General features: G+C 45.6%; 1 protein-coding gene across 2 annotated transcripts in view; it reads right to left on the minus strand.

The window, feature by feature from the left end:
• unc13bb (unc-13 homolog Bb (C. elegans)) overlaps window positions 1-12,653 on the minus strand; it is a 105,245-nt gene that overhangs the window by 53,791 nt on the left and 38,801 nt on the right. For both annotated transcript variants that reach the window (XM_082955324.1, XM_082955323.1), the window contains exons 6-8: window positions 9,030-9,103; window positions 8,472-8,529; window positions 6,897-7,110 (exon numbers count right to left, since the gene is read on the minus strand). In XM_082955324.1, the coding sequence (XP_082811450.1) occupies window positions 6,897-7,110; window positions 8,472-8,529; window positions 9,030-9,103 (346 nt within the window). The remainder of the gene's footprint in view (window positions 1-6,896; window positions 7,111-8,471; window positions 8,530-9,029; window positions 9,104-12,653) is intronic.

Genomic DNA, 12,653 nt, shown 5'->3' on the forward strand with positions numbered 1-12,653 from the left:
ACGCGAGAAGCCAAGCCAGCTCTTCCTTTGTTCAAATCTGACTCAGCGGTTTTGCCAACCATTGAGGAAATGAATGAAGAGAACTTCTTGACTTGGCGATTAGGTATTTCCTCTCCTGGAGTCACTCTCTGTCTCCATTCCTCCTCTGGTGTGTCATCTACATGCCTGACTCTGACCCCAAAAGATGAACGCCTTCTTTGACGAGGCTGGTAACAGTTGTTCAAGCGTTGTTGAGAGGAATCTATGGTGGGGGTAGCATTATGTGAGACAGCAACCTTTTGAGAGAGAAGTTCCTTCATTTGCTGATTGTTCCAATAAGGGCCTTTCTGATCCCTGTTAGAACACGAAAGGTCTATGACTTCCATATATGGATTATGATAGGCATGGTTGGGTTGTCTTGGATCCATTCTGACTTTGTTCAGTCTATATAGTGAGAAATCTACAGCCTGTTCTTTTTGTGCAAGGAAGGAGCTCTCAAACATCTGAGAGAAGCGCTCCAGGTTCAAATTCATGATCTGATTTCCTTTTCTATAGGCAGCAGATAGGTCCAGGGGGGCATTGAGGAGTTTGGGATCACCCTGATCTTGTCCAGGGAGCCAGAGGAGCTCATCTTCATTATAGAGAGGGACTTTAAATCCACATACTGTGACCATTTCATTTTGTAGCCAAGCACTTGGGAAGTTATCAGGCCCAGTTCCCAAGGACTCTCCCTCAGGTGCACAAGCATAGACCATCGTACCTCCTGCATCTGTTAGCAAGGCATATATGTATTCATGATCAGTGTAAACAAAGTACCCACAATCCCCATCATCAGCTGGCCACCACATACCTTGCTCCAAAAGTACAAGCCATTGCTGGTACCATTCTGTCTCTTCCAAGTACATACACTCTTCCATCTCTCCATTGTGAGGTTTAGGGTAACTGCAATCAAATGACCTAGTCAAACTCAATTGACTTTGATTAACCATGCCTTGGTCACTATATTGCCAATTAGCTGAATAAGATAGATTAGGTGGATTTTCCTCATAATAGCCCTCATGATATGAAATGCCATTCAGACTGTAACAGCTACCATTATCAAAGGAGTTCCACTTACCAAACTTAGCATTACTCATTTTGGTGCTCAAGTTCAATGCACCCTCTTCTTCAGTCCAGTACTCCTTCTGTTCCATCATTTGATTAGTATGCAGATTTCCCAAGTCATCATAGCTGTTCCATAATTTTTTCTTGGCATATGGATTGCTGTCAACATTTTTGGGCACCTCTTGTTGGTGGTGCTTAATCGGTTCTTTGTTATAGTCAATTTCATGCCATGGTTGAGGGGAACTATATTGATTATCTATATTTGTGGAGCTACAGTAGAGAGTGGAGTCTTGGAACACTGCTCCTTCTGGAGGCTGTACATAACTCACATCACTTGTGTGATAAGTCTGTGACTGATTTTGAAGCTGCTGCCACAGAATTGATTCTTGGATCCATTGGTTTTCACCATAACTAGAATTGACTCCATATGATTCCAACAGATCTTGGTAACCATCCTGTCCGGTTATTGAATATAAAGAATGGTTACTTTGATTAAGATATTGTTGGGATGACATCACTGCAGTATTTGGATGCCCTTGTAAAAGGGATAACATATTTTCTGCACTGTAAGAGGTGGCTACTGGGTGGTTTGACTGAAGAGAACCATGGTAGTGCATTAACTGAGGTAAATGGCCAGTGCTGCATGATGTGTAGGATGGTCGGCTCTGAAAAGACCTAGCATAAGTAGCTGATGTCCTTAAATCTAAAGTCTCAGCTTCCCATGAGCCAGGTGCAATTTCTGCAACATTTCTGTTTTGTCTTGGAAAGGAGCGACCAAGGAGACCACTTTCTCTCCTCTCCATTTCAGACTCAGAAGTATGGTTCGCTACAGTGTTGCTTGGCCCAGTTCTGAACATGCTTGAGAGAAAACCTGGGGAGCTTTCAGATAGTGTCTTTGGCTCTAGATTGTGCTTGACAATTTCTGCTGATTTATGAGTGGAGGCTTCATCTGTTGGATTCCTATTGAATAGTCCTGATAGAAAGCCTGGCTTTTTGTCAGCCTCCTCATTGGGTTCATGTGGGACCTGATGTGGTATGTGTGTAGATGGATGAGTTTGCTGTGTAGGCTGTCCAGCTGGAGTTACTGTATGATGTTGTATTTGCATGGCTGGTGACGGATTGCAGGCCTCAACATTTCCAGAGGGTTTTGTTAACTTGTTAAACAATCCAGAGAGAACTCCAGGCTGGCTTGCAGTCTCTGGCCGTGAAGGAGTTAGATTTTGTCTGGTATTTGGCGAGATTACATTTGGTGGCGAAATTACATGTTGCTGTCTTTCTTGGCTGATTGGTGGCGACTGCTGAGGCACATTTTCTGTGGAAGATTTTTTGAATAGCCCAGACAGCAGACTGGGCTGATGAGTTAGTTGATTTTGGCTTTGTACCTGTTGACTAGGCTGCTGTGTTGGTTGATTTTGGTCTTGTACTTGTTGACTAGGCTGATTTTGGTTTTGCAACGGCACATTCTGCCTGTTTGGGTACTGCTGGCTAGGCTGATTGAGAGGAGCTGCAGAATGTGTCTGAGGTATTGGGGACTGATTGGTAGATACATTGTCTGCAGAAGCAAACTTAAAAAGTCCAGAAAGGAGACCACCTTGTTGAGCAGGTTTCGGAACTGTATGTTGTCTAGAGAAGCCTGGTTTATTGTCTAGAAAAGCCTGGTCCCTCAGTGGACCACGGTTTGGCCCTTGCATATTCTGGTGGTTGAAGTTCTGCTGATTACGAGGACCACCAGACGGCAGTTGTTGCTGCTGGAGGGGAGTTGTTTGGGTGCTCAAAACATTATCAGAGGAACCCAATTTAAACAACCCAGAGAAAAGTCCTCCTTGTTGTGGGGGTGCTTGTTGAGAGGGTGGTTGTTGGGATGGGCTTGGTGCTTGTTTCTGACTGGGGTGATTTCTAGGGAACACCCCTTGCTGTTGGCCCTGGGGAGATTGTACATTAGGTGAAAGGTTTTCTGCAGAGGAATACCTCAGTAACCCTGAGAGAATACCCCCAGGCTGAGAAGGAGGAGGTGCAATTTGTTGTGGGGGAGGTTGAGGAGGGAACTGTTGACGATTACTGGCACTAGGAGGTTGACTGTTTGAGGGGACTTGCTGTGGTGGTGGGTTCCCAGATAAGTCACTTCCAGAGCCAAATCTAAGAAGTCCTGACAACAGCCCTCCTTGCTGGGGCTGATTGGAGCCAACCTTAGATGTATCGTCAGTGGCGGCCCCTTTAAAAAGACCTGTCAAAAAACCTTGAGGTTCAGGAGGAGCTTGCTGCATCCCAAGAGACATTGGTGGAGGCCTTTGATGTTGCTGATGTGGAACTGGGGGCAATTGGTGATGCTGGGCCTGTTCTTGACTGGGAATTTCTAGGGGTTTGGAAGCACTGACATCCTCACCAGAAGCAAATTTCATGAACCCAGAGAACATTCCTCCTCCTGCTGCTTTTGGAGGCTGTTGGGAAGATACATTGTCAGAGGAGAGAAACTGGAGTTTTAGCTTACTGCCTAAAGATGGCTCCTCCACAGGCTTCTCTGATGTAATATCTGGTGCCGACCCAAATACAGGATACACTGCAACAGGTGGAGGGCCCTGCGGGGGAACAGGGTTAACTGGTGCAATCAATGAACTGAACGATTTCTTGAAAGGGCTAAAGAACCCTGAACTCGCTGGTTCTGGTTGGCTGATGGACTTCCCATCCACTGAAGTAGGCACATTTTGCTGAGAGGCAGTCATAGAGTCAGGTCTCATATGCACAACTTTTCCTTGTGTATTAACAAATTGTTTATTTTGGGGTACATTTCTTGAATTATCAAGTCTTCTGCCTCCTCCCACAGCCATTGACTGTTCACCTTGCTGGATATGTTTCTCCTCCCAGTTTACAAGATTTTGAAAGCCCTCTCTTGAGCCACTTCTCCCTGGGGATTGTTTTCCCTCGGTGGAGTTCACTACCACTTCACCAGATTTTTTTATAGCAAAACTCATTTTCTCAACAACTGAAGTGACTGCTGGTGTTTGTGGCTTTGTTGCAGAGTCCTGAACTTCATCACTTGTACTATACATCTCTGTTCTCATGGCTGGCATTTCTTGATTCTGGACTTGTGTCTTGGCATCAGACTGGGAAGGCAAATTGAAGGAAAATGTTCTGTTGGGGTGAGCTGTAGGAGATACAAGAGCTACACGAGCAGGACTGGTGGATTTTGGAATGAATGAAAATAGCTTAGATATACCAGATTGAGAAGATGGTGCAGGTGGTACTTCTTTAGTTTCTGCAGAACCAGAGTGTGGCTGCTTGGGTGCTGAACTAACCTTGTCTGTGAAGGAACTGAATAATGAACTCATTGCATGTTTCACTCCAGATATTCCTGGTTCAGGTGGAGCCTCTGTCTGGGTCTCTTCCTTGACATCAATAGGGGTCCTTGGGTCCTCTCCAGTAGATTCTGTTCTTATGCTGCCCTGGGAAGATAACCTTGACTTGGATGACTTGGGAAGAGACCCATACCTGCTTATTTCCTCCTCTTTTTCAGCCAGGTACTCTGATACTGTTTCAACTAGGCACTGGAGCTCATCCATGGGATCTACATACTCGTCACTTGGTTCCTCCACTGGAGACAGCATTGCTTCAGGAGCCCATCCTCCCATTTTCCCCTTTCCACTCTTCTTAACCAGATAACTCTGATACTTGTCTATGTGACCTCCATGGGATGAAGCATACCTGCCTTGGACCCTCCCATTCTCAGAGTGAATGGCCTCCGCTAAGGAGGCAATTTCCTCGAGCTCCTCCTCTGATCCCATGGAGTGCTGGAGCTCCTCCTCTGAATCGTACGCCAAACCTGTTCTCATTCTGGCAGCTTCCTCCTCCTGATACGCCACATAGTTCTCCAAGGTGTCCCCCAGCTTGTTTTTGGCCCACATCCTAGTCTTGTAAAGAAGTCCATTCTTGTATGGCTTGAGGCATGGCGTCATCTGCTCCTCCTCTTCCTCGATCTCTGCCACCTGCCGCAGCACTAGCTCCCCTCTCTTCTGGCGGAGGAGTGCAAGGTCAGGGGGAAAAGGCTCGTCTGTGAGTTTCTCCGCCTCTGAGAAGGCCAGCCCTCCTGGATCCCGGATCTTTTTTCTCCGCCGCCGATCGATAGTGTCATAGCACACTGGGTAGGTGGCAGGTAGGATGCCACTGCGTTGTGTGCTTTGGCAGAGCGAGCTGCCTGAGGGCTCAGTGAGAGCTCTCCCCATTCGGAGAATAACATCATCCTCAACCCAACAATTCTCTTCCTTGTCCAGGAACTCGCTCAGCTGATTTCTCCCCTGCACTTTGTATTTGCTTTCCCAATCCTCCACACCCATGCCAGAATCTACAGGGATGATCCTGACCCTCCCTTTATGGTTTATTGCTCTAGTTTAGGTTCATGGATTAAAGTAGAGGCAAAATGGGATGAGCGAGGGGGGACAAAAACCGGAAAGAAAAAAGCAAACAGAAATTATTGCAAATTATAAGAGAACAGAAAAGTAATAAAGCCCATGTGACAGACAATAAGCATTAAATACATACGATAAATAAAAATGTTTGTCATGTGTAAATAACTATTTGGTGAATGTGTGTTCAGTTTGTTTGATATGCCCGTGTTATGTGCGTGATCTTGTCATTCTGGGGGATTATCAATAACAGCACAAAAGCCCTGAAATCCAACCTGAAGTATCTCTGTCCAAAGTAATTTTACAGACTGCATAGAAATATGGTCAGGGAGGGCAGTATTTCCCTCTTACTGAACCTTCCCTTCCAAAACCAGGGTCACAAAGACCCATATGAGACAAGAGCAGGCTTAACTAAGCTCAGTTTCATTCAAACTGCCAAAGAAGTTTCATATAACAATACGTCAATTTTAAATCAGTTTTTCCTGGCTGTAATCCCACTTTTCTTTTCAGATGTTATGGAATTATCCGGATCAGCTTTCTATCTGTCCACACAGACTGAGATTTACCACAATCTCACTGAAGCACATGTTTTCCACAGCAAGTCACACATGTAAGAGAGCAAAGACCCACTCTACACTGGGTACATGAATGGAGTTGGCAGATTATTTGTGCTCCATATGGGAAAACAATCTAAGCAGTTGGACAATTTCGACATTGTTTAAGACCAAATCTGTTCCTTCTTCAAAGCTACACTGCATTTTCACATTCCATTAACTAAATGAAATTCTATACTAGATCCAAATACACAAAACACCAAAGACTCAATTGCTATTGGGTTATCTTGCACGGTTGCGCACACCCTAAGCAGATGGAAGTAGCACGTCCTCGGGGGCACTGTTCTTATATTCAAGCAGGTGACATCGTTTACCTCCTTCCTATGCGGTGTCAAACCATGTGCCAGTGACAAATGAACATAAACTGACTAGATTTAAAGCTACTCATATTACTTGAGAAATATGCTTGGATTCCGGGTACAACAAAGGCAGCCAATTGATTCTGCCATTCTGTCCCAGGAGGGTGGATGTCCCTTAATCGTCTGAAAGAGGGAAGCCCTCTAACAAACAAAACAGTTAAGATCCAGGCCCTCAGCTAACTGGGTGTATTTGCAATATGATTTATTTACATAGTTTGTTTTAAACATAGAAAATTAACAAAACAAAATAAAATGTCCGATACAGCACTAAACATGTTTTATTAATGTCCTAACTCTGGACATCCTTCACTATCTGTCAATATGTATGACTGTAGAATATATGAACAGGTGTGCAATCTTTTACGGGTTGAATTTGTGCATTTCTGTGAATTTTGTGTAGAGGCATGTGTTGTACGTTTGCGGTTGATATTCAGAAGCTCTACCTGCTACCACGGTGGTCTCTGTAGTCCATGTCAAAGCTGCGGATGGAGTCGGTGCAGGAGTCCAGGTGGTTCTGGAGCCGGGGGCCCATGGGGTACTGGTGCATGGAGGAGTTGGGCTGGGTCGTGGTGTGGTAGCGTGGGGGCAAGCTGTTGCTGGTCTCACTACGGTAGTCACTGTCCCGGTCGTCCACCGCACTGTCATGGTCATCCAGGGCTGTAAGAGGGGCAAAAGGACAAGCTCCACAAGATAACTTCTAGAGACCTAGGCATTATAACAACTGCTAAAAATGACTACAGAATCTCCACTACAATATCCCACTGATGCTCACAATTTCACAAAAAAAAAGAAAAACATGTTCGCCTCATACATATATGAGTTACACAATAAGAACAAGTGGTGATATACACTGGGGTCAGGAAGGGTCAGGTAAGAGGGAGGTAAGGAGGGCAAGGGTCATGCACCTTTGAATGCAAGCCAACCAGGAAGTAAACCACAGTGGGAAGGGGAATGTGATGCGACTGAACGTATAAGTCATTAAACAGTCAAAAAGGGAAACTCCAAAATGAATCAGTTAAGAAATTCAAATGCAATGTTGACATTGTCTCTCCTCAGTGACGCAGTCTCAACTTTGGCACGCAGACAGGTCCTTTGGATTGCAGAATGCTGACCCTGAGCTGAGTGGCCTGCTTAAGGTGCAAGTTGAGCTGGGCTGCGCTCCAGACTGATAAGTGAAATAGATAGTTCAGGACAAACTGATGTTTCCATTTTTCAAAACAGGCTGGCGAACACTGCCCCCTGTCTGTGTGACGATGCGGTTGCATCTCATTGACATCTGTTCAGGAAGTCATCAACTTCCACTATGCTTATCAAGGTGACCCGCTGACTGCAAAAACAGATCTTGGCTTAACTGCTATTGTCCAGTTTTGTTTACATGCAGGTAGAAATAATAACGATGTGTGTATTTCCATGTCCCGTGGGGAAATTGATAAAGGTGATGAAACTCAAGAAATATAGATGAAACTCTGACATGAGGTGTAGAGGAGTGTGTGTGTGTGTGTGTGTGTGGGGGGGGGGGGGGGGGGGGGGGCTGGCTGTAGCGATTGTTTTTGGTGCTGGATAACATGCACAATGCATTGAGGATAGGCCAAGGTGAAGCTTTGGGAAGGGATAAAATTCATCACAAAAAAGACTGTTTTACATACTCAGTGTGTCAGCCCATCCGAAATAGTTGCCTGGTGAGGGTGTTGGCAGAGAAGTAAAGTGAGAGGTAGTGGAGAGTATGCAAAAACAGTGCCTGACTTGGGAGGGGGAATTATGACCATGCATGAAAGTGGCATCCCTGTGTGTTGACATTCTTCATAACTTTGCATGAGCAGTGACTGTTTTGGAAAAAATGTATTGGATAAAAGGCTTACTTGATGTTAAGTCTGGGTTAGGAGATTCACACATAACTCAGGAATACGACAAGCAAATATAGAACGTGAAAAGCCCAAACTAAATGGTAAGCCAGAGAGAGACGGGGATGAGAGATCGCCATCTAGTGGGATATTATGGTGTGGAAGTCAGCCACTCACAGCATTGGGAGGCAGCAAGCGGCATGGGGCGTCTCTGGACCTCATCCTGCAGAGGGTACTGGAGAGAGGAAAAGAGAACAGGAATTGTGACCTCTGACCATCATCCACAACAACAAAGGATCATCGTCACTCTCAAACTCCTGCATTTGTATAATATTTGTATCACCACCATGACTTCAATGCCACTGCATGCAATAGTTAGTTATTATCTACAATCTATGTTGTCACTTCAGAGCACAGCAAACAGTGATGAACACATGTCAATACAGTACCTAACCAGTGTTTTCTGTGAGGAAAGAGTCATATGACCAGAGTTAGTTCCATTGTCTAGTTACATGTATTACTGTGTGCTAGTGAATGCAAAGAGCCAAGTGTAATCCACGAGATAAGGTGACAAAACATTTGACCGCAATGTACATGGTATTTTACAATATGCAAACAGAGGCTATTTCCATAAATAGATTACCGGTGTAACTGCTTGAAATATAAATACGTACATTTTGCATCTACATATTTGACACACTGTTCCTGGCGCCTTGCATGTTGGGTAGGCCTTACCTCATCATGGATCCTCATAGTGTTGATGCGATCCAGCTTGCCGGTCCAGTACTGTGCCTCATCATCTGGGATGTCTGGCAGAGAGGGGTGCACGCACACACACACAGGTGACTGGTGAGCTGCATCCTAACCTACACCATCTGTGCTCCCACATACACCATGCTGCCATTACATATTCATGGCCCTTTAAATATATCATAAGCCACTTAAGAATAAGACATTACTAATAGTTGGCTAGGCCCTCAAACTGCACTGTTGGGTGCCAGGGACCGGTACTACAGCTCCACCGTAGAAACGTTTGTAATGACAGAGGCAAATGAATGCCCAGAAGAAAAGGATCATAGTCCTGACAGTGGCAGAACTTCACAGAGACATAAGAAGCAGAGTACAGGACTTTTATGGGCTGCAAAACTGCACAAGCCTTTACTTGAGGACATAACCAGCCCAACAAGTGACTAATGTACAGACAGATAAAGTATACATTAATAGCTACTACCAAGGTATTATGATGTTATGATGGCGCTGGAGGGGAGGGCTGCCGTCTTAACGGCTGTTAACCAACCATGCTATTTTTTTTTTGCGTTGTTCACAACTTGTTTTGTACATAATGTTGCTGCTACTGTCTCTTATGACCGAAAAGAGCTTCTGGACCTCAGAACTGCGATTGCTCACCTCAAACTGAATGAATAGTTCTTCTTCAATGAGTTGGATGGGAGGGAAATACTACTAGACACCCGACCAGGCCCAGATCCCTGTGATTCACTTGAAGGAAACTGAGATTTCGTGGAAAAAGATCAGGGTGCCTTGCGAGGATTAGACTAGTGGCTAATCTACCCTTACCTTCCATCCTGCTAGCTAATGTTCAAATCAATGGAAAATTAATGGGACGAGCTGAAAGCACATATATCCTACCAACGGGACATTAAAAACGGTAATATCTTATGTCTCATTGCGTCGCGGCTGAAAAACGACATTAAGAATATACAGCCGGCGGGTTACGCACTGTATCGGCAGGACAGAACAGCAGACTGGTAAGACACGGGCGGGGGCCTATGCATATATGTGAACAACACCTGGTGCACAATATCTAAGGAAGTCTCGAAGTTTTGCTTGCCTGAGGTAGAGTATCTCATGATAAGCTGTAGACCACACTATCTACCAAGAGAGTTTTCATCTGTATTTTTCGTAGCTTTCTACATACCACCACAGACCGATGCGGACACTAAGACCACACTCAATGAGCTGTATACCACCAAAAGCAAACAGGAAAACACTCATCCAGAGGCTGCGCTCCTAGTAGCCGGGGACTTTAATGCATGGAAACTTAAATCAGTTTTACCTAATTTCTATAAGCATGTTAAATGTGCAACCACCTTTACCCTACACACAGAGACGTGTACAAAGCTCTCCCTCGCCTTCCATTTGGTAAATCTGACCATAATTCTATCCTCCTGATTCCTGCTTACAAGCTAAAATTAAAGCGGGAAGCAACAATGACGTGGTCATACGAAGCAGATGCTAAACTACAGGACGGCATCGCTAGCACAGACTGGAATATGTTCCGGGATTCTTCTGATAGCATTGAGGAGTACACCACATCAGTCACTGGCTTTATCAATAAGTGCGTTGAGGATGTCGTCCCCAGTGACTGTACGTACATACCCCAACCAGACGCCATGGATTACAGGCAACATCCGCACTGAGCTAAAGGCTAGAGCTGACAGAAGCTTATAAGAAATCCCTCTGTGCCCTCCGACAAACCATCAAACAGGCAAAGCATCAATACAGGGCTAAGATCAAAATCATACTACACCGGCGCCGACGCTCGTCGGATGTGGCAGGGCTTGCAAACTATTACAGACTACAAAGGGAAGCACAGCCAAGAGCTTCCCAGTGACACAAGCCTACCAGACGAGCTAAATAACTTCTATGCTCGCTTTGTGGCAAGGAACACTGAAACATGCATGAGAGCATCAGCTGTTCCGGACAACTGTGTGATAACGCTCTCTGCAGCCGTTGTGAGTAAGACCTTCAAACAGGTCAACATTCACAAGGCCGCAGGGCCAGATTGATTACCAGGATGTGTACTCTGAGCATGCACTGACCAACTGGCAAGTGTCTTCACTGACATTCTCAACCTCTCCCTGTCTGAGTCTGTAATACCAACATGTTTCAAGCAGACCACCATAGTCCCTGTGCCAAAGAACACTAAGGTAACCTGCCTAAATGACTACCGACCCGTAGCACTCACGTCGGTAGCCATGAAATGCTATGAAAGGCTGGTTATGGCTCACATCAACACCATTATCCCAGAAACCTTAGACCCACTCCAATTTGCATACCGCCCAACAGATGATGCAATCTCTACTGCACTCCACACTGCCCTTTCACAGCTGGAGAAAAGGAACACTTATATTAGAATGCTATTCATTGACTACAGCTCAGCGATCAACACCATAGTGCCCTCAAAGCTCATAACTAAGCTAAGGACCCTGGGGCTAAACACCTCCCTCTGCAACTGGATCCTGGACTTCCTGACGGGCCGCCCCCAGGTGGTATGGGTAGGTAACAACACATCCACCACGCTGATCCTCAACACAGGGGCACCTCAGGGGTGCGTGCTCAGTTCCCTTCTGTAGTCCCTGTTCACTCATGACTGCGTGGCCTGGCCAGACTCCAATACCATCATTAGGTTTGCCGATAACAACAGTGGTAGGCCTGATCACCGACAAGACAGCCTATAGGGAGGAGGTCAGAGACCTGACCGTGTGGTGCAACGACAACAACCTCTCCCTCAACGTGATCAAGACAAAGGAGATGATTGTGGACTACAGGAAAAGGAGGACCAAGCACACCCCCATTCTCATCGACGGGGCGTCCACATCACCAACAAACTAACATGGTCGAAGCACACTATGACAGTCATGAAGAGGGCACGACAAAACCTATTCCCCCTCAGGAGACTGAAAAGATTTGGCATGCGTCCTCAGATCCTCAAAAGGTTTTACAGCTGCACTATTGAGAGCATCCTGATGGGTTGCATCACTGCCTGGTATGGCAACTGCTCGTTCTCCGACCTCAAGGCACTACAGAGGGTAGTGCGAACGGCCCAGTACATCACTGGGGCCAAGCTTCCTGCCATCCAGGACCTCTATACCAGGCGGTGTCAGAGGAAGGCCCTAAAAATTGTCAAAGACTCCAGCCACTCTAGTATTAGACTCTGCTACCGCACAACAAGCGGTACCGGAGCGCCAAGTCTAGGTCCAAGAGGCTTCTAAATAGCTTCTACCCCCAAGCTAACCCCCCCCCCCCCCCTTTACGCTGCTGCTACTCTCTTATTATCTATGCATAGTCACTTTAATAACTCTACCTACATGTACATATTACCTCAGTTACCTCGACACCGTTGCCCCTGCACTTTGACTCTATACTGGTACTCCCTGTATACAGCCCCACTATTGTTATTTACTGCTGCTCTTTAATTATTTGTTATTCTTCTCTTACTTTTTTTAAAGGTATTTTCTTGAAACTGCATTGTTGGTTAAGGGCTTGTAAGTAAGCATTTCAATGTAAGGTCTACACCTGTTGTATTCGGCCCATGTGACAAATACAACTTCATTTGAT

Source organism: Salmo salar, chromosome 01 (genome assembly GCF_965601325.2).
Source record: "Salmo salar chromosome 01, fSalSal1, whole genome shotgun sequence".
NCBI classification, from domain to species: Eukaryota; Metazoa; Chordata; class Actinopteri; order Salmoniformes; family Salmonidae; genus Salmo; species Salmo salar.